The sequence below is a fragment of the Bombina bombina genome, chromosome 7 (assembly GCF_027579735.1).
Source record: "Bombina bombina isolate aBomBom1 chromosome 7, aBomBom1.pri, whole genome shotgun sequence".
Taxonomy (NCBI): Eukaryota; Metazoa; Chordata; class Amphibia; order Anura; family Bombinatoridae; genus Bombina; species Bombina bombina.
The window spans coordinates 529,251,189-529,273,797 of record NC_069505.1 but is presented as its reverse complement, the minus strand read 5'-3'; the positions used below and the strand labels follow the sequence as shown (position 1 = coordinate 529,273,797).

General features: G+C 37.3%; 2 protein-coding genes across 2 annotated transcripts; one reads left to right on the top strand and one right to left on the bottom strand.

Moving 5' to 3' along the window:
* Positions 1–1,457: 1,457 nt before the first annotated feature.
* On the bottom strand, positions 1,458–6,540 carry FANCF (FA complementation group F). Its single transcript, XM_053689126.1, has 2 exons — positions 6,405–6,540; positions 1,458–2,635 (listed from the first exon to the last, which is right to left on the bottom strand). Exon 2 carries the CDS (start codon positions 2,612–2,614, stop codon positions 1,580–1,582), a length of 1,035 nt encoding a protein of 344 aa, XP_053545101.1. The 5' UTR covers positions 2,615–2,635; positions 6,405–6,540; the 3' UTR covers positions 1,458–1,579.
* Positions 6,541–6,776: 236 nt separating this feature from the next.
* LOC128666981 (THAP domain-containing protein 5) lies at positions 6,777–16,498 on the top strand. Its single transcript, XM_053721826.1, has 4 exons — positions 6,777–6,910; positions 9,778–9,970; positions 10,574–11,530; positions 15,285–16,498. Exons 1-4 carry the CDS (start codon positions 6,846–6,848, stop codon positions 15,402–15,404), a joined length of 1,335 nt encoding a protein of 444 aa, XP_053577801.1. The 5' UTR covers positions 6,777–6,845; the 3' UTR covers positions 15,405–16,498.
* Positions 16,499–22,609: the final 6,111 nt, after the last annotated feature.

Here is a 22,609-nt window from a genome sequence, read left to right as displayed (position 1 = left end):
AAACTGTACTCAGGCCAGGTTTTCAGGATTACCTTGGATGAGAGCAGGTAAAATAATTACTAATCAGCAGATTTTACCTGTGCTCCAGTTCAGATATCCTCAAAAATGTGGCCTGTTAGGGAGGCCTTAGCACAAGTTATAAAACCAGTGTTCTATGTCCAATCAAAATTTACTTCACCTGTTGTGGTTTATATTTTTCTTAGGAGACCAGCGTGGAAAGGGCTCTAATTTAATGGTTGATATTCTACTACTGGCTAGGAAACTTACTGAAGGGACACTGAACCCAATTTTTTTCTTTTGTGATTCAGACAGAGCATGACATTTTAATCAACTTTCTAGTTTACTTCTATTATCAATTTTTCTTCGTTCTCTTGTTATCTTTATTTTAAAAAGCAGGAATGTAAATCTTAGCAGCCAGCCCATTTTAGGTTCAGCACCATGGAGACTTTTTACCCATCAATAAGCAAGCATAACCCAGGTCCTAACCAAAAAAGGGCCGGCTCCTATGCATCACATTTCTACTTTTTAAATAAAGATGCCAAGAGAACAACAAAAAATTGATAATAGAAGTAAAATTGAAAGTTGCATGCTCTATCTGAATCATAAAAGAAAAAATTTGGGTTTAGTGTCCCTTTATATTGGATAGCGCAAAAAATAAATTAAAAAAAAAAAAAAAAATTACAAAATATTGCTCTTTTGAAAAATGAAATTGAAAAACAAATAAATAACTGAGTATTATGATATGAGAATGAATGAAAACAATCTTAGATTAAATACATTGCAGAATCTATGTTCACCTTATCAAGATAAATATGGAGGTAATTTTAAACAGGATATTTTGGACGTTTTGCATACGTAACTATTTTTTTATTGTTTTCTCCTTGATATGAAGCAGTTTATATAGTAATCTTTAATTCTTCCTTCGGAGATTCACTTAATCGATTGTCTTTATTACATTGTGTTTTGACTAATGAATTTATTTGGAAGTGTGTATTATATTATGCAACTAATATATAAATAAAAAAAATTCAGTTGACAGCACAGATCATCACTTTTTGTATGCTAAAAGCTTATCCTAGGCAGGCTCATAAACTGACTTCTAAGCCATTGAATGTCACCTCTTATGTCAGTGCATTTTGACAGTTTTTCACAGGTATACAGTGCTAGTTCATGTATGCCATATTAGATAACATTGTGCTCAATCCCATGGAGTTACCTAGGAGTCAGCACTGATTGGCTAAAATCAAGTCTGTCAAAAGAACTGAGATAATGGGGCAGTCTGCAGAGTCTTAAATACAAGGTAATCAGAGGTAGAAGGTGTATTAATATAAAGTGTTAGCTATGCAAAACAGTAATAAAAGGGGATTATTTATCCTTTAATTTTTAAAAACATGTTTGTTGGTTTAGCGAGTGAAATACATTTCAATTTGTCCCCTTATTTGAAAAGACAAAATACCTTTGGTTACAACATTCTCAGTTTTAATCAATTGGATTCAGCAAAATTACAATACATCTCATTTATATCATGCTGAAATATGTTAGAAATACAATCAAATTACTAGATGGAATACAAAAGAGATTAGATTTTCTTTAATTCAAGTAACAAGTCTGTCCATATACTAAGACCAGGAACATTGTAATCACCATCCTCGTGTTTTAACCTCTTTAGAGTAGTGTCTGTAGCTGTTTTGAGATCTTTAGGACCCAGCAAAAGACATTGAAAGTGATCCAGGAGAACACTGAAAGACAAAGAAGGAATTGGACTAACCCACATCCCATGAGCAAAATCCATTTCCATGCTTGCACCCCAATTTGTTAAAATGTCTAAGTAAGCCTGCACCAATTGAGGATACCTTGAAGCCAGTCTAGATAAAACCGGAGGGCTAATATTGCTACAGAAACCAGAACATCTAGCAGAATCATCCAACAACCAGTCCAAGATTAAATGAGACAACCATCCATATTTGTCTGATTCTTTGCTATCAAGCATGGCCAACAAGAGATAATACCCTTGAGGTTGGGGAATCGCTGAAAGAATATCTGAAAGAGCAGCAAGTTGTTGATTTTCTTCTAAAGTCTTGATTCTCTCTTCTAAGGTGCTCCTCAACATCTCAGTCTGAGTGAGAACTATAGGGTTGTCTAAAGAGTTTTGAATGTTAACAGGATCAACAGATGTTAGAGAAAGCAACAGCTGACAAGCTGCTTTCTGTGTTACAACTCGGTTCACACCATGAAGTTTGGAATCCTGAGAAGTAGCGTCTGTAAACTGTGTCACCAGATACTTAAGGATATCATTAGGAATTCCTTTGTTTTGGAGAAGAGACATGTAGAGAATCTCCTCACTCTTCTCAAGGTCCTTAAACATAATGAATTTATAACTCTTTATGTATGAATTCAGTTCTTTATTTTTTTCCAAAAGATGGTTTTCAATTGCATGTCTAACGGTCTCATTAGATTCAAAGCGATGGTAGACATGTCGGAAGTAAGTAGACCATTCAAATGCTCTCTTAACACTCAAGATATCCAAATCCTTCACTTGTATGCTTTGTGCAAGCGTAAGGACTTCAACAAAGTGATCCAAGTTATCCAGCATGGTAGCCAATTTTCCCGGCATATTGAAAATATGTTTTTAACCCTACAACAAAGTTAGAAAATAGATTTGTAAGGATTTATTTTTCTGTTTGTCTGTAAAGCAAAACAGATCTGTAATTTTCTATACATGTATAAAAAGATGTGTGAGGTATGCAATGCTCAGTCTGCATACAAGAGACATTGGAGATCAGGAATACTCTGTCCATATATAAAAGCAATGTGTTGTATGCAACACTGTCCATGTGAAGAAGAGACGTGTGAAATTTGCAATACTCTACCAGTGAATAAAAGGGACACATAGGGTTTGTAATACTGTTAGTGTATAATTATGCCATGCTACATCCTGTAAATAAAGAGAATTTTAATACAGTAATTATGATTATATATATTAAAAGGAACATTAAAGTGATGGTAAATTTCAAACTATAAGAATGTTGCAATAAAAACAAGAACCACCACAATTCGTTTTTAAGTGTATATATGTTTTATAATAAAAACATGATATATATTTATTTTTTTATAATAAAAATGTATAATCCTAATTGGTATAGCCTGTTCCTCCATCCCCCTTCATCTCCTCTTTTGGCTGGGCTGTAATGTATAGAGCAGTCCCACTCCATCTCTACATAGGCTTTCTAAGGGCTTTAAAGGGGCTGGACTTAAAGATTGTCATATGACGCACCTGTTGATTGGATGGTCATTGGAATTGTCATTTTAAAAATATGCTGGCATTACATTACAATAGAACCACTATTATATGAACTAACTAAACCCTTTCAGAGGGATTTAAAAAAAAAAAAAAAAAAAAAAAAAAAGGTACACATACTTTAATGGCAAATTTTACACATATGGGATTTGATTAGTTAAAGTTTACCTTTACTTTAAATACTTTGAGATTGTAGTATAATTATGTATTATACTATTTTGCAATACATTTTCACTATTTATGCCCCTTTCCTCTAATTTAATTCTGAAAACTTGACTACTTTACAATTCCTGATGGAAGAGCACATTGCAGACTTCCGGACTGCTATTTCCCACACAGTCATTAGCTGTACATTGTAGTAACTCATTTATAGCTTTCACTGATTTCCATCAGCAAAGGATTAAATAAAATAAATGTATCCAATTAAATAAAGGTTACAATATGGCGGCATCCATTGACCCATGTACACTTATTTTTTTCAATACTTAAAGGGCCATAATACCCAAATGTTGAAATACTTGAAAGTGATGCAGCATAGCTGTAAAAAGCTGAATAGAAAATATCACCTGAACATCTCTATGTAAAAAAGAAAGATATTTTACCTAAAAAAATTCCTCAGTAGCCACATCCCATTGTAAAGGACTTCTAAGCAGCAAATCAGTATGTCTGTCCCAGGACAGCTAAGGGAGTGAGCTTACGCGCACTCATCTTATTTCCCTATTCAGGTTTAAGGAAGTGTACTATGAAATCTCATGAGATCACAGTAAAAGAGTTCAGCCAATCAGCAGTGCTGAGGTCATGCTGTTCATTTCTTCATATTCTTCATTTTTTTTTACCTGCAGCTGAGCAACAGCTGAAGTATATACAGTATATTTTTTTACACAGAACTTACTCTGCTGAGCTGAGGAAATTGTGAGGTAAAATATCTTCCTTTTTTACATAGAGATGCTCAGGTGATATTTTCCTGTCAGTTTTTTACAGTTATGAGGCATCAGTTTCAAGTGATTTAGCATATGAGTATTATGTCCCTTTAAGAAAATATTTAAAATAAAAAAAACACACCTGTGTGTTATTATAAGGCTAATTTTGGCTTTGAATAAATCATTCTTTAGAGCATTTTAGTGTTTAATGTCCCTTTAAAGATACATAAAGGTGTGCAATGCAATGCAATGTTTTGTCATTGTATAAAAAAGGGACATGACGCTAAGTCTGCAAAGTTGTGCCGCTTTATAGAGAAATAACTGCAATATTCTGTTTGTACGTGGACTGCACATATACTATAGGGCAGTGGTTTTCAACCAGTGTGCCGTGACACACTAGTGTGCCATGAGAGATCCTCAGGTGTGCCACGGCAGACTGACAACAGTGCGGGGGTGTCCCTCTTTCAAATTTTTAAATATTGGGAGGTATGTGACAGGCTCATCAGGCATCATTTACAACCATGACATTGACATTCATTCACAATGATTATGATTGTTTGTGAATGAATGTCAATATGTCATGTATAGTTTGTAGGAGGCATGGCAGCACAGTGTATGTATGTATGTATACCCTGTATTAGGCTACGTGTGATTTTGTAAAATTTTGGGATGGTGGTGTGCCACAGGATTTTTTTATGTAAAAAAGTGTGCCACTGCAAAAAAAAGGTTGCAAATCACTGCTATAGGAAACAGTCTATCCCTGCATAAAAGACGTTAGGTTTTTAACAGACTCCCTTAGTATAAGACAGCCAGGTTAGGTTTGAAACAGCCTCCCCCTGTATAAGAGTCTGGTTAGGTTTGAAACAGTCTCCCCCTGTATAGAGACTGGTTAGGTCTGTAACAGTCTCCCCCTGTAAAGAGAGCCCGGTTAGGTTTTCAAAAGTCTTCCCCTGTATAGAGAGACAGGTCAGGTTTGTGAAACAGTCTATCCCTGTATAAAATAGACGTTAGGTATAACAATTTCCCTGTATAAGAGACAGGTTAGGTTTGTATGTCTCCCCCTGTATAAGAGAGACAGGCTAGGTTTGTATGTCTCCCCCTGTATAAGAGAGACAGGCTAGGTTTGTATGTCTCCCCCTGTATAAGAGACAGGCTAGGTTTGTATGTCTCCCCCTGTATAAGAGACAGGCTAGGTTTGTATGTCTCCCCCTGTATAAGAGAGACAGGCTAGGTTTGTATGTCTCCCCCTGTATAAGAGACAGGCTAGGTTTGTATGTCTCCCCCTGTATAAGAGACAGGCTAGGTTTGTATGTCTCCCCCTGTATAAGAGAGACAGGTTTGGTTTGTAACAGTCTCCCCCTGTATAAGAGAGACAGGTTTGGTTTGTAACAGTCTCCCCCTGTATAAGAGAGACAGGTTTGGTTTGTAACAGTCTCCCCCTGTATAAGAGAGACAGGTTTGGTTTGTAACAGTCTCCCTCTGTATAAGAGAGACAAGTTAGGTTTGTAACAGTCTCCCCCTGTATAAGCGAGACAGGTTTGGTTTGTAACAGTCTCCCCCTGCATAAGAGAGACAGGTTTGGTTTGTAACAGTCTCCCCCTGCATAAGAGAGACAGGTTTGGTTTGTAACAGTCTCCCCCTGTATAAGAGAGACAGGTTTGGTTTGTAACAGTCTCCCCCTGCATAAGAGAGACAGGTTTGGTTTGTAACAGTCTCCCCCTGCATAAGAGAGACAGGTTTGGTTTGTAACAGTCTCCCCCTGTATAAGAGAGACAAGTTAGGTTTGTAAATCTCCCCCTAAATTAAAGAGACATAGTAGTTTTTGTAACAGTCCTCTCTGTATAAGAGAGGCAGGTTAGGTTTTTAAAAGTCTATCCCGGTAGAGACATGTTGGGTTACCAACAATTTCCCTGAATAAAAAAAAAAAGAGTGAGTGAGAGGTTGGGTTTATAATAGACTGTCCTTGTTTTAGAAGCCCCAATATCTCTGTAAGGTTTTACAATGCTCTGACCTGACCATCTTAATTTTTGTAATTAAAACAAACCTTTGTAGTGCTTTGTGTACGACACATGCTGTTTACGTTATCACAATTCCCCGTAATAAGACAAGTGTAAAGCTGGATAAAATGCTCCCTGCATATATGAGACATAACATAAAGGCCGCTATTCCCTGACCTCTTCTCTTACCCCATAAGAAGCGCCTTTTATATTTCTTTCCGGGTTTTATAAACTTAAAAAGTAACAATTCCGGGTGTAGGTTTAATTGTTTCCCTGACAACTTATGCTACGACATAGCCAGCCATTTTTTAAAAGGTTAACTGCATCCGCTTTCCTATTGCCTTGAAGGCGTGGTTTAATAATCTAATGTCCCACTTCCGCTAGACTCATTGTTTATCGTACGTATACGACGTCATTACGTCTAAAAAATATAGCGGAAGGCAATTGGCTTCATTTTTTAAACGGGAACTATTCATTGGATAGTATGTTGAGCTGCCCTTAGTTAAGGTTGGTTAGCTCTTCTGACTTGCTATTTCCGCCAGGTTTGTTGTCGCACTTTGAAGACGTCAGAGGGCAAACAAGTAATCTAATAATCAGTCGTATTGGGGATTCGGGAGATCAAGTGAGAAGATGCCGAAAATCTGCGTTTTCCCTGAATGTCAGAGTTTGGAGGGGAAGAATGAGACTTATTACAAGTAAGTTAGTATTAAATAAACACTAGCCCTTAAAGGGGTATGAAAAACGCAAAATAGATATACACTAAACAGATCACACTAATAGGGGAGTGATGTGTTGGGGAAAAATAAAGCAAGATCTAACATGGAGGAAAATGATAAATGAAAAGTATATTATTAGGCTGGGAGTGCAGAATACTTTAGATAAAGTAATTGAAGGAGATGGATAATGGAGATACACGGTATTTTAAGGTATAAACAGACACAGGGAGTGATTATGGCCTTAAGAGAATTAATGTGATATGAAACCCATTTTTTTCTTTTAGGATTCAGATAGAACATGCAATTTTAATCAACTTTCTAATTTACTCCTATTATCACATTTTCTTAGTTCTCTTAAATAATAAAAAACAAAACAAAAAACACAGGAATGTAAGCTTAGGAGACTGACCATTTTTGGTTCAGCATCTGGGTAGTGCTGGCTGATTGGTGATAATAGGAGTAAATTAGAAAGTTGCATGCTCTATCTGAATCGTGGAATAAAAAAAAAATGGGTTTCCTAATCCCTTTAAAGGGACACTAAACCCAAACATTTTCTTTCATGATTCAGGTAGAGAATACCTTTTCAATAACTTTCCAAATTGCTTCTATTATCTAATTCGCTTCATTTTTTAGATATCCTTTGTTGAAGAAATAACAATGCACATGGGTGAGCCAATCACACCAGGCATCAGTGCATCTACCAATCATTAGCTACTGAGCATATTTAGATATGCTTTTCAGCAAATATCAAGAGAATGAAGCAAATTAGATAACAGTAAATTAGAAAGTTGTTTAAAATTGCATTCTCTATCTAAATCATCAAAGAAAGAAAAAAATTGTGGTTCATGTCCCTTTAATGTAAGAAAACAATAAAAAAGAAAGAAGGGTTTTAAAATGTACTTAAAGGGACAGTATACACTCATTTTCATATAACTGCATGTAATAGACACTACTATAAAGAATAAGATGCACAGATACTGATATAAAAATCCAGTATAAAAATGTTTGAAAACTTACTTAGAACCTCTTAGTTTAGCTCTGTTGAAAAGGTTGCTGGAAAGCCCACTGCAAGTGGCAAATAAGACAATCCCCCCTCCCCCTTCTTTTGCATATGAAAAGACCCTTTACACAAACAGGAGCAAGCTGGAGAAGGTAGCTGACGGTATTCACATAAAACTTTGGGGCTTGGTTAGGAGTCTGAAAATCAGAGCAATGCTATTTAAAAATAAGCAAAACTATATAAATAGATCTACAAAACATTTATGCAAAGAAAAAATGTGTATAATGTCCCTTTAAAGTGACATAAAACAAGTTGGGAGAGAGACAAAATATAATATGTACTTTATCTGCAAATTTATACTGCAGTGTCTCGCCATTAACCCTTTTTTGGTTTCTGAATTTAGTAGCTCTAACTCCACCCCCCCCCCCACACACACTTCCATCTATGGATGTATCTATATCTATTGTTCTTTTGGTAGAATGCAAAAGTGCATAGGAATTATCTATGCCCTAGAGGATGTGAACTCAGTTGAAATACAATGCCTAAACACTGATAAGGGGGGTGGAGCAAAATGCTCCAGGCAGCGTGGCTATGTTAGTAATTTTGCAATCAGGAGAGAGTACTTAAAGGGTAGTTACTATATGTGATGATAGAGCGAGAAATGGGGGGGGGGTTGTACTATAATTGAGTAGTAGAGAGAAGGTATAAAAGATGTGTATACCAACAAATAGTACGGTAGACAGATTTCTAAACTATTAGATGAAGAGTGTAAGATCTACAGATGCACCAAGTATAGGACGAGAGCAGCGACACAGTAGTTTGGAGAATAGTTGGAGTATTTGGAATTTTTTTTTTAGTTACATCTTATTGAAAGCGGAAGAGGAATTAGACTAATCAAGAGAGATTATAGGACTGAGAGTGAAGTCAGGCACATTAACTTCAAGATGTGTACTGGAAAATTAAAGAGCCACGATAGTCGAAAAATTACTTGTTAGCTCATTTAAATGTTAAAATGAGCACCTGCACTACTATTTGTTTAACCCACGCAAAAGAGTTAAACTCACAGTAGAAGTCCCACTTGGGACCCACAGAGCACTGCTATTCCCAAGCGCAACCTGTCACTGAACTAATCAGCAGTGCTAATTGCACAACTCGGCAGTATGGCACTTTAAATAGTTTTTTCCTTAATGTATTTCCAATGGCTCCATAGCATACAATGTGTGAGAAATTGCATTTTCAGGTTTGTTTGTGTATATGAAATTGCTGGGCTTTTTCTTTGAAACCACAACCTATTGAAAAGGGTTGAGCTTGCAGGTAACATAAAATGTTATCACTTTGTGTACATACACGTTTCCTTATCTTATGTTTGTAAAACAAAGCCCAGTAATTAGAACAATGGAAAATTATAATTAGTTATCTCGTCTACACCCACTGGGAGTGTACATTTTTTCTTTGCTGGCTAGGTTTACATTGTCTGTCAATAGCCTGGACATAGGTCCAGAGACTTTCAGTACAGGTGGGGATTATTACAAGAGAAAACAAAACTGATATTCATATATGGGAGGGAAAAAAAGAAGAGGGAAGGGGGTTATATACATTAGGGGGCAGACATGAGGCGGTGATTGAAGAGAGATTTTTTATATATATAAGTGGGATTGGTAAAATCTACTAGTACGTGAGATGGGAGACGTTTACTACTGGGGGGAGGGAAGGAGGTGAAACTATAGGGGGCAGAGATGATAGGATAATTGCAAGTGAGGGAGGAGGAGACTGTATGTGAGAGGGATTAACTGCAAGAGTTTTTTTTTTTTTTTTAATATCGTAACCATCTCGCTTCTACTTCTAGGTTTCCATTAAACGACAAAGTTCGACTCAGGCAATGGTTAATCAACATGAGTAAGGAGAGCTTTGTTCCCTCCATAAACCAACACCTGTGTAGCCGACACTTTAAGCCTTCCTGCTTCCAGTACAAATGGGGAGCCCGCTTGCTGAAGCTAGATGCTGTGCCTACGATTTTTCACACATCAGGGAATATCTCGGTAAGGACAGGATAAACTGTTTATTAGAATACTTTGCTCCTACTTGGTTCTGTTCCTTTATACTATTAAAAAGGGACACTGAACCCAAATTTTTTCTTTTGTAATTCAGATATAGCATGCAATTTTAAACAACTTGTCTAATTTACTCCTATTATCAAACTTTCTTCATTCTCTTGCTTTCTTTATTTGAAAATGGCATCTAAAATATATATTTTTTTGTTCAGACCATGGACAGCACTTGTTTATTGGTGCTGTCCAATCAGCAAGGACAACATAGTGTGTTCACCAAAAATGGGCCGGCATCTAAACTTAAATTCTTGCATTTCAAATAAAGATACCAAGAGAATGAAAATAATTTGATGATTAAATTAGAAAGTTGCTTAAAATTGCCTGCTCTATCTGAATCATGATAGAAAAAAAATTGTGTTCAGTGTCCATTTAAACATGTCACTAATACACTTTGCTCCTACATGGGTCTGTTCTTATCACCCGTAAAACTTGTCACTGTCATTTTGCTCCTGTACCTTTTTAACCCAGTCAATATGATTATGTCAAATGGGCATTTTGATCTTGCTGACTAAAATATCTACATTTCATTTTTAGACGAAGAAAGACATAAAGACAAAAAAGCCACCCTCTGCAGACCATGTTGTACAGAAAGAAATCTTTATCGCTGCCGTGCCAAATCCTACGGTTCAGATGCAGTCCGTCCCCGGCAAAACCGTTGCAATCGCTTTGGACCCAAACTGCTCAGCCAGTCACATGTTCATAAATGGAGGAGAGACATTGGTTAAGGAGATCAATACTCTTGCAATTCCCAGTCAAGTAGTTGGCGCAGTGAACTTGGTTCCATTAGTTCATTTTGTGGAGTCTTTTGATGGTCTTTCATTGGCATTTACTGCTTCTCAAACCCAAAATCTTTCCCCTATAACATTACCAATTGATGTGTCTGTGGGGCAACAAATGCACCATCAAACAACAGTAGCAGAATCCATTGCGTTATTATCAGAGGAACATGTTGCATCAGCATCATTACAACATGCTTTAGACACACGTGGTTTGGTCTCAGAAGATCATAGAGCACTGGTTATTGAAAACATCCCTATAGACCCATTCTCGGAAACTGGTCTCCCTCCTGTCATGCCAGCCGAGATGTCACCTGAAGAACTGTTTACCTATTTAGAAACCATGCAAACAGCCACTGTTGTCCCCTCCCTGCAGACAGGTCCCCTCCCCCCCATAATGGTTTCACCAGAGACCTATCTGTCACCTGCTATCACAAGGCCCATACCATCCACAGTACCGATTGTATCGAAACACAGCAAGCTATCTGAAAATATCTCCAAAGAGCAACACCAGGGTAGTGTCCATAAACAAAGCCAACTTGGTGAGAGCTTAAGTACGGGACAGCTGGTGTCTGTAATGGCAGATCTGCAGAAGAAGACGCTCCAGCAAAGACACGGGAGAGTCTGCTCTAAACTGGAGGAAATGGAGGGCGTGGCTGAGCAGATGAAGAAAGAGAACCTAATATCTGAGGGGAAATTAAATCTCGTAGACCTGGTAGGTGAAAGAATATATGCACACCAAACCAGAAAGGGGTTTGTCTTAAAGGGACAGTAAACCTTAAAATTAATGTTATATAATTCTGCACATAGTGCAGAATTATATAACATTATATTAGCCAACCATTATTTAACATAATATTGCCTTTTTATTTTTCGCAAAAAACGCTGTTTTACAGACCCGCTCTCTGGGCTCTGCTGAGTGGGTCTGGTTTTTTTTTCCTCAGCGCATCGGGCCAGCTGTATAGTCACAGCCCAGCCCGACCGCGCCATAAGACTAAGTGCAGCTCGCTCCTGCTGTCTGACAGCTGGCCCGATGCGCTGAGGAAAAAAAAAAACAGACCCGCTCAGCAGAGCCCAGAGAGCGGGTCTGTAAAACAGCGTTTTTTGCTAAAAATAAAAAGGCAATATTATGTTAAATAATGGTTGGCTTATATAATATATAATTCTGCACTATGTGCAGAATTATATAACATTAATTTTAAGGTTTACTGTCCCTTTAAGCTTTCATGATTCCTATAGGACATACCATTTTCTACAACATTCCAATTTACTTATCAAACTTGCAGTTCTTTTGGTATTCTTTGTTGAAAGCTAAACCTAGGTAGGCTCATATGGTAATTTCTAAACCGTTGAAGACCGCCTCTTATTTCAGTGCATTATGACAGTTTTTTCAGTTAGACTGTGCTAGTTTGTGTCATATAGATAAATAACTTTACAGGAGTGAGCACGATGTTAAGCCAGCACTGATTGGCTGAAATGCAAGTGTGTCAAAAGAACTGAAATAAGGGGGCAGTCTGCAGAGGCTTAGATGCACGGTAATCAGAGGTAAAAAGTATATTAATAAAATCATGTCGGTTATGCAAAATTAGGGAATGGGTAATAAAGGGATTATCTATCTTAAAACAAGAGTAGTCTCTTCAAAGTGAAGGTCAATTTTCATCAATGAGTGCCCGGATTTTAAAAATACTTTTAAAAAACAGGGGCACTTTCATTGCTGAAAATTAACATTGCACTGGATTTGAAGAAAAAAAAACAACAAAAAAAAAACTTACCTTTTACTCCTGCAAAACCGGATCGACGATCCCCCTCCTCCTTCCTGCTGTAGACCACAGTAATGACAAAACTGGCTTCCTCCAATCACAGCCAGGCATCACGAGCTGGATGCTCTGGGGTGCAAGCCATGATTGGAGGAAGCCGGTTTTCGTCATTTCTGCAGGAGTAAAAAGGTAAGTATTTCTTCAAATCCAGTGCAATGTTACAGGATTACTTTAGTTTACTTTTTACATACAAATACTACCATATTATATTTAATTATTATATATTAAAACTTAGTCGTTTATTTTCATAAAAACGAAGCATCCATTCCTTTTTTTTTTTTTATTTTTGATAATTATCCGGCAATGACGTAAGCATTTCCAGCCCACCATTTTCGCCATTATCTGCAGAACATCAGTAACCTATTAAATTGCGAGCTTATGCATATAATTATCGGCATAATCCTTGCTAATAAGCATGCGCATAAATTAGTCTAAATCGCGCATTTCTAATCACTGAAGCCAAAGTTACCCACATGTAGAGACTTCTCACGCTTGCGCATTAGAATATAAAATCAATGCAATCGGTTATCCAGACTTTATGCGTACTAAAGAAAGTATTGTGTTTCACTGTTATCGTTTGCTCGTTTATTCTAGGGCGATTCTGCAAGCATTAGCAAGAACATTACTTAAGTTAGTTGCGCAGCTCAATCGACTACTGCTCTATAGATTCTCCTCGCCTTATCTGCGGACGGTGACGCTTCATGTGACGCTGTGCTAACTCGCGCATACGCAATACTTCCGAAAGACGCCATGTTTCAACTGCAGTTGTCAGCACGGATTGGGAATCTGTAACAGCTGACTTAGAAGTAGGTTTGGAAATAAATATTTTCTAAATGCTAAATGTACTACCTACTATTTACGATGTAAATGTAATTTCATTTATGACTACAGTGTCCCTTTAATTTTCATCAATGAAAGTGCCCCTGTTTTTCAAAGTATTTTTAAAAACCGGGCATCTATGAAAATTTACCTTCACTTTAATGACAACTTCTTTAATATAAGAAATAGTGCATAAAAAAAAAATTACAGACACGTCAGGCATATTAGACGCATTTGCATGGAAGACTCCATATTTTTCACACATTAGTCTAATTTGTTCACAAATCTCACTCTGTCATGCAAGCTTTTTTATCTGTCTCCCTTTTTTTTTCCCCTCCAACATCCAGTGTTACTTCCTATAACAGCAACAATGATTAATAGATGTGGGCATCAAAAATTTGTTAGAGAAAAAGGATTTGATTATCCGTTCCCGAAAACGTTTCTTTGATCCAATTCATGTCTAATGATTACCATATCTGGCCCGCATCTTCTCACACTTTCATTATATAAAGATATGTTGCAAGCGTAATAGCGCCCTGTCACATTTTTTTTAGCATAAGTCCTAGGAGGGTGCCTCTTCACACATTGGGGCATATGTATCAAGCTCCGTATGGAGCTTCATGCCCGTGTTTCTGGCGAGCCTGAAGCAGCGGTCACAAAGACTCTGAGCAGGAGGACAGACATCGCCGGAAATCAACCCGATTGGGTTGATTGACACCCCCTGCTGGCGGCGTTGCATCAGCAGCTCTTGTGAGCTGCTGGTGCAATGCTGAATACGGCGAGGTCTGGCGGACCTGGTCCACCAGACTTTCATAAATAGGGGCTTAAGTCTGCATATATAAAATGCAGCTTTTATTTTATTTTTTTAATATTCAAAAAATATGATTTTCAGTTTTTTGGGGATTTATGAAGTGGCTTTTGTAGACTATGGACTTGTAAAATATAACCTTTATGGGGCATATCTTGGGCATCTAACTTGCTTCATTATCTTGATATCCTTTGTTGAAAAGTTTATCTAAATATGCTCGGCCACTGCATCTAGATGCCTCATGTGACTGGCTCACTCACGTGGATTGCTATTTTTTTCAACAAAGGATATCTGAAGAATGAAGCAAATTAAATAGAAGTAAATTGGAATGTTTAAAATTGTATTCTCTGAATCATGAAAAAAAAAACATTCTTCATGTCCCTTTAAATTGGCATTCATTTAGCTTCTGCAAATATTTTACATTTGTTGAAGTTTAAAACCCAACCTACTACTGTGTTAATGCACTTTATGCAGGCTACTAAACAATTAAATTGTAATTTTTGTGGTAGGTAACTAAACAATTATGGACATCAACTGGACAATGATACGTTTTAATTCATTAGAGCATTTAAATTTGTTAAAACTAACGAACCTGCACTGATATGTGTTTAAAGAGATGGTAATCTTTCACCTTTGTATAAACAGATCCGGAATGTTAGTGATATTTTAGAGTTCAATTCATTAGTTGTAATGAAGATGCACTATAACTTACTTTTTAATATAGATATGAAATTCAAATACCCCATAATCCGTTGGCCGCTTCAAAAGTAATTTTTTTTTGAGCTGTTTGAAATATTTTCCAATCTGTGCTCTTGCTACAACAGACGTACTGTATGGCTAGAGCGCTGATTGGAGAACAGTTCAATCCGTTAACTCAACAAAAATTATTACTTTTAAAGTGGGCAGCCAAAATGCATGGAAAATATCTAATGAATGGTTTGTGATCAGACAGATGTTTCAGTCTGACCAGTAAGGTATGGTTCTCTCATCCCCTACATATAAATGTATGCGTCTTTCTTTTTCAGGCTTATCTTCAGCCCGGCTCTCAACTTCCTGAAAGCAGTAACACTGTTACAATTGTTTGCCAAGAAGACAACCAAGCATTTATGTACACCCTTCCTTTACCCAAAGAGGATGAAAATTAGACAGTCTCATATTGAGGAGCACTGACTAACTAAGACTCCAGAACGTGTGTACTGTCCACCTCATTTAAATTGATATAGTGATCTACTCAATCCAATTTGCTGTGACGTCTTTAACTCTTGAAAATATGGACGTATCTTCTTGACGGACCAACATCGTCTTTCATGAACTTGCACTGGTTTCTAGAAACTGGAATTTTGTCAATGTTCTTATATATAAATAAAAAAAAAAAGCAATATTTTTGGAATAAGTTTGTTTCTCTGGGCCCCTTCTAAATTATGTATGAAATCCTAAAAATTTTCCAGCCTTAAAAGGCCAGATACTTTAAAGCGATACTAAACCCAAATTTTCTTCTGTCATGATTCAGAAAGGCATATTTTTGATTCAGCACCCTGGATAGCGCTTGCTGATTAGTGGGTACATTTAGCCACCAATCAGCAAGTGCAACCCAGGTGCTGAACCTAAAAATGGGCCGGCTCCTAAGTTTACATTTTTGCTTTTTAAATAAAGATACAAAAAGAGAACGAAGAAAAATAAGAGTAAATTAGAAAGAGCAAGCAATTTTAAGCAACTATCTGAATCATGAAGAAAAAAAATAAAAATCGGGATTTAGTGTCCCTTTAAACAGGAAATGTGTATTATTTGAGGAAGTTAGTGAACTAAAATTTGTATTAAGAAGCTTCTGCTTTTTTTGTCGTCATTGGAATATCCAATTTAAAGACATTTCAACAAGGATACGTTGGTTTGACTTTGAGAAGATCTGTTTTGTATTTTAATTTACCATATTTAATAAATGCACTGCCACCCCTCTAATAAAATTGAAAAAAGGGGGAGAAATAACATTTGTAATGTCCCCAGAGACACAACCTTTACAGTTGACCAACAAAGCTTCTTAGCTGTTTGCGCGACTATTTAATGTTCATTAAATTGTAACTTTTCTTTAATATTTTTTTTGACTGCTAGCGTGTTTGCACCTTTTAATTCCTTAATTTTGCTAATTAAGGTACATTTATAATCTGGTGATTAATGCTTTTTTTTTTGGAAGGAAAAAAAATAAAATTTTGAATTGTTGCTAATTGATAAACTATTTCTTTAATTTCTGCGTTTGTGGTCGTTTCTTATGAAAGGCTGTGTAGAGGTGTTATGTGAAACGTTAACAGTTATAGGCAGTGCTTGAAACTTACCCTAGTCCCAGACGAGTAAACATATTGCCTTTTTCCCATCTAGCATTGAGTGAGCTAGTTACTATTTCCTTTTGGGCTGGTAACATTTAACAGTGGCATGACATGCTGTGATTGGAGACGTCATTGCAGAAAATGGAGCATGCCTGCAGAAAGAACAGGGCACATACAGAAACTTTTGGCACTTTCACTTGTAGTGCAGCTCCTTATCAGACTCTTCTCTTCAAACAGTGCTGTGCTCTGGCTGCACTTTGTTAGTTTCCCTAACCCATTGCAGCCATAGCGAATCGCTGTTTGATGAGACACGGGGGGGGGGCACAGGTCTGAGGAAGGAGAGTGTGTACCCATGAAACGTCGCATGGATTAAAACCACTCCCTTCATGAGAGGGATATGGAGCTGTAGGAGGAAGTAATTTATATAGGAAGATTTAAAGGGACACTGAACCCAAAAGAAAAAGTCTCATGATTCAGATAGAGCATGCAATTTTAAGCAACTTTCTAATTTACTCCTATTATCAAATTTTCTTCATTCTCTTGCTATCTTTATTTGAAAAAGGCATCTAAGCTAAAGAGCCAGCCAATTTTTGGTTTAGTACCCTGGACAGAACTTGTTTATTGGTGGGTGAATGTATCCACCAATCAGCAAGAACACAGATTTTTCACCAAAAATGGGCCGGCATTTAAATTTACATTCCTGCTTTTGAAATAAAGATACCAAGAGAATGAAGAAAATTTAATAGGAGTAAATTAGAAAGTTGCATGCTCTATCTTAATCATGAAAGAAAAAAATTGGGTTCAGCGTCCCTTTAATATGGAGCTATTGGAAGGGTTATAGGGATATGTTATATAGTGTAATAGAAGTTAGAGGGTAAGCTAAAACAACCTTATGCTGCTGTAGGTGAAAATTCTGTTCCTTAAGCCTTAATAGATGAGCTCTTGTCCTTTTGTACAGTTCTATCGATAAAGTACAAGAGGTCATCTATTGACACAGGGGTTCTTCATGGTAAGGCAGACATCCCAACCTGCTAAAACTCATTTCAGGGAGGTGGCTTCGCCGGCTACTGCGCCCCCTCCCTACATACAGCCACCAAAACAATATAGGTGTATCAAGCATCTTCCTTAATAGCAGATGATCATAAAATGTACACTCTGGGGACGAATTATCAAGCTGCGGGCAGACATGATGATTCACTGTGGCGAATCATGTCTGCCTGATATTGCTAAACGCCGACCACATACGCTGTCGACATTTAACATTACACAAGCATTATCTGATCAGGATGATTGCAGTCTTCCACCTCAGGTGGCAGACGAGTTATGGAGCAGCTGTCTTATCGTAGCAACAACAGATACACACCTCATATTCATAATGCGATTATTACCACAGAGCAAAGCCACCAATTGTCTGATACAGCTACTCATCCTGCTGTCATCACAAAAGTAACACTCTCTCATCCTGCAGCTCCTCAGCATATGAAATGCTCTGTTTCCATTGGCCCATAGTATACCAGCCACTTCATCCAATTACAGTCAGTAAAACGCCCTCACCTGCCTATCAATAGGACACATCGGAAGCCTGAGAAACTTCGGAACAAACCGTTGGTATTGGAGATACAGTAAAGCTTAGCAGCTGGAGTTATTAACCTGTAACACCATATTCCCGACTACCATCTTAAGTACTGGCAGACAGTTTTTTGTTTTTTTTTTTCTAAAGAAAATTATTTTATTTTTTTTTAAATGTAGGATCCCCAATTACCCTCCCATGTAACTATCTGCAATGATCAGGCATCTGCCTTCATACGGAAGCTCCATGGAGGTCAAAATCTACAGCTTTAGCCGAGACTGCTAGAGCTTCCTACAGCTTGGACTTATATATACACATTATGTGGTACGATGGGCAAAGTACTGCGATATATAGATACACACACAGTATCTTCCATAGTCACGTTGATTGGAGTAGCCGTGTTAGTCCAGAGATTTAGATATCAAAATAACAAGAGTATTGCATTGAGCAATGATACTTTTTTTATTGGACTAACTATACATTTATAAGTTGACAAGCTTTCGGAAGAGTTCCTTCCTTTATCAAGTCTAAAGCAATACTGACCAATTCAATGGAATTTACAGATTGTATCTTAAAACACAAAATAGCGAAGAAGACAGTGCAGGGAGAGGAGGAGGTGTCGTAAAAATCATGAGGGGGGGCTTAGGTAACAGGCAGACAGTGTCCAGTGTAGGAGAACAGACAGGGGAAATATATAGCTTTACATAGAGCATATACTGACATAAAGTTATATATTAACATTGAATCAATATCAATAAAGATGTGAAATTGTATATACAGGGGGAATACAAACGTTAAAAAAGACAAAAGTGTGGACATAGGCTTACCTGTGTACCTATGTATAAAGAATGTGGAGTATACAATGTAATTGACTAAATGAAAGTACATTACAAAAATTTTTGATAATGTGTTAAGAATCCAGAGTCTACATTTAGTCCAGAATTAAACAGGTTGAAGTGCATTATCATTTTCATTTCAAAGAGATTCGGAGATTGATAGATAGGCCCCAAAGTATCCGACTTTTATTAACACCCCCATAGTTACCAACATTTAAAATTCCAACAACATTTTAAAACAGACCAATCAAGTAAGCCGATTATGGGAAAGCTGACCACACCCACCAACTGTTTAAACCTCTTATGTTTATTATTCAATCAATTGGAAATTCACCTAATTAGATATTAATTTTTATTATTTTGCTAATCTATTGTAAAGTTCAGGAGGTTCAGACATCAAAATATATACATAAGACCAAGACAAAACTCATGTCTGACTCCTACCATGCCAAGTCTACATCTCAGATTCTTACATTGCCGCTTTAAAAAGGGACACACATGAAAAATACATGTCAGGCTGATTAACCCTTTGAGTGCTAAGCCGATTTAAAACATTTTTTTTTCACAAAATAAAAAAATAAATATAACTGTTTTTATTTTTTTCCAGATCCCCAAGACTTACAACCATTGGAAAGATACAGGATTCTAAGCAGCATGCCCCCTTTCCCTATACTTTATATTGACAAATTGTTAATAAAATTGCGTGGTGACGTCATCACATCATTGCGCGTGACGACACTTAACAGGCACGATCACCGGGGTAGGACCGGTTGGCACTTCCCAGATCTCCCTCAAGGTGGGAGAGTGCTAGTGATGGCTCTGAGCCGTCATTAGCACCAGAGTGGCAAACTGACGGCTCAGAGCCATCACTAGCACTCAAAGGGTTAAATATTTTTTTTGAATAATGTTCCATAATAAGAACCCCGACATATGTAATTTTCATGTGTCCCTTTTTAAAGCGGCAATATGGTCACCCAAAAATTAACCCTTGCCACCAAGCTATTCCCGTGGCATTGTGGGTTTGTCTGCCTGCTGTAATCCAGCCATACATCCTGACTGAATAAAAGGAACATGAAACCCACAAGGTTTCTTTAGTGATTCAGATAGAGCATATTTTAAAAACAACTTTCCAATTGACTTCTATTTTCAAATATTCTTTGTTATCGTGGAGCAGTACTACTGTGAGCTAGCTGAACACATCAAGTGAGCCAATTACAAGAGGCATATAGGTGTAGCCACAAATAAGCATGCAGTAGGGCTATGCTGCTTCTAAGCCTCTTTAGGTATGCTTTTCAACAAAGGATAGCAAAGGAATGAAGCAAGTTAGATTATAGAAGTTAATTGAAAAATGGTTTAAAATTGCATGCTCTGTCTGAATCATGAAAGAAAAATGTAGGGGTTCAGAACTCTTTAACCCCTTCTGCCTTCGCCCAGTGTGCCTTTGACCTAGACAACCATCTCTCACTGAGAGCAGAAGACACGTGCCGTGCATGCCAGCCTCGAGAACCTTCAGTACAGATACTAAGGAGTACCAGTCTGTCTGGCATGATTAGTAGTAATGTCGCGAATAGTTCGCCGGCGAACATAGCATGTTCGCATTCGCCGCGGCGGGCGAACATATGCGATGTTCGGTCTGCCCCCTATTCGTCATCATTGAGTAAACTTTGACCCTGTATCTCACAGTCAGCAGACACATTCCAGCCAATCAGCAGCAGACCCTCCCTCCCAGACCCTCCCACCTCCTGGACAGCATCCATTTTAGATTAATTCGGAAGCTGTATTCTTAGTGAGAGGAGGGACAGTGTAGCTGCTGCTAATTTAATAGGGAAATTGATAGCTAGGCTAGTGTATTCAGTGTCCAGCTACAGTCCTGAAGGACTCATCTGATCTCTGCTGTAAGGACAGCACCCCAAAAAGCCCTTTTTAGGGCTAGAACATCAGTCTGCTTTTTTTTTTTTTCCTGTGTAATCTAATTGCAGTTGCCTGCCTGCCAGCGTGTGTGTCAGGCTCACAGCGTATACTGTGCCCACTTGCCCAGTGCCACCACTCATATCTGGTGTAACAGTAGTGTACATTTAAAAAAAAAAAACACTTTTTTGACTGTGAAATAATAGCAGACAGCTGCCAGTACCCAAGATGGCCGCCAATAAGGCAGATGAGGAGGGGGGGGGGGAGAATGCTACACCACAGCATACGTAAATATGCTAAAAAATAAATAAAAAATTTAAAAACCTTTTATTTTAGTACTGGCAAACTTTCTGCCAGTACTTAAGATGGCGGACAATTGTGGGGTGGGGGAGGGAAGGATCAGGGGGTCTGATGTGTCAGGTGGGAGGCTGATCCCTACACTAAAGCTAAAATTAAACCTGCAAGCTCCCTACAAACTACCTAATTAACCCCTTCACTGCTAGCCATAATACACGTGTGATGCGCAGCAGCATTTAGCGGCCTTCTAATTACCAGAAAGCAAAGCCAAAGTCATATATGTCTGCTATTTCTGAACAAAGGGGACCCCAGAGAAGCATTTACAACCATTTGTGCCATAATTGCACAAGCTGTTTGTAAATAATTTCAGTGAGAAACCTAAAATTGCAAAATAATTTAAGTTTTTTTTAAATTTGATCGCATTTGGCGGTGAAATAGTGGCATTAAATATACCAAAATGGGCCTAGATCAATACTTTGGGTTGTCTACTACACTACACTTAAGCTAAAATTAACTCTACAAGCTCCCTAATTAACCCCTTCACTGCTGGGCATAAAACACGTGTGGTGCGCAGTGGCATTAAGCAGCCTTCAAATTACCAAAAAGCAACGCCAAAGCCATATAAGTCTGCTATTTTTGAACAAAGGGGATCCCAGAGAAGCATTTACAACCATTTATGCCATAATTGCACAAGTTGTTTGTAAATAATTTCTGTGAGAAACCTAAAGTTTGTGAAAAAGTGAACAATTTTTTTTTTATTTGATCGCATTTGGCGGTGAAATGGTGGCATGAAATATCAAAATGGGCCTAGATCAATACTTTGGGATGTCTTCTAAAAAAAAAATAAATATAATAATAATAATAATAATAATAATAATAATAATAATAATAATAATAATAATAATAATAATAATATATATATATATATATACACATACATACACACGTCAAGGGATATTCAGGTATTCCTGACAGATATCAGGGTTCAAATGTAACTAGCGCTCATTTTGAAAAAAGTGGTTTTGAAATAGCAAAGTGCTTCTTGTATTTTTTTCCCTATAACTTGCAAAAAAAGCAAAGAACATGTTAACATTGGGTATTTCTAAACTCAGGACAAAATTTAGAAACTATTTAGCATGGTTGATTTTTGGTGGTTGTAGATGTGTAACAGATTTTGGGGGTCAAAGTTAGAAAAAGTGTGTTTTTTTCCATTTTTTCCCTCATATTTTATAATATTTTTAATAATAAATTATAAGATATGATGAAAATAATGGTATCTTTAGAAAGTCCATTTAGTGGGAAGAAAAACGGTATATAATGTGTGGGTACAATAAATGAGTAAGAGGAAAATTACAGCTAAACACAAACACAGCAGAAATGTAAAAATAGCCCTGGTCCTTAAGGGAAAGAAATTGAAAAAT

Bases quoted from the DNA above. Each gene is read 5' to 3' on its own strand.
- LOC128666981 (XM_053721826.1), top strand. From the start codon at position 6,846: ATGCCGAAAATCTGCGTTTTCCCTGAATGTCAGAGTTTGGAGGGGAAG. The intron at 6,911-9,777 runs GTAAGTTAGTAT...TTCTACTTCTAG, and splicing joins AAGAATGAGACTTATTACAA to GTTTCCATTAAACGACAAAG. The intron at 9,971-10,573 runs GTAAGGACAGGA...TTTCATTTTTAG, and splicing joins ACACATCAGGGAATATCTCG to ACGAAGAAAGACATAAAGAC.
- FANCF (XM_053689126.1), bottom strand. From the start codon at position 2,614: ATGCCGGGAAAATTGGCTACCATGCTGGATAACTTGGATCACTTTGTT.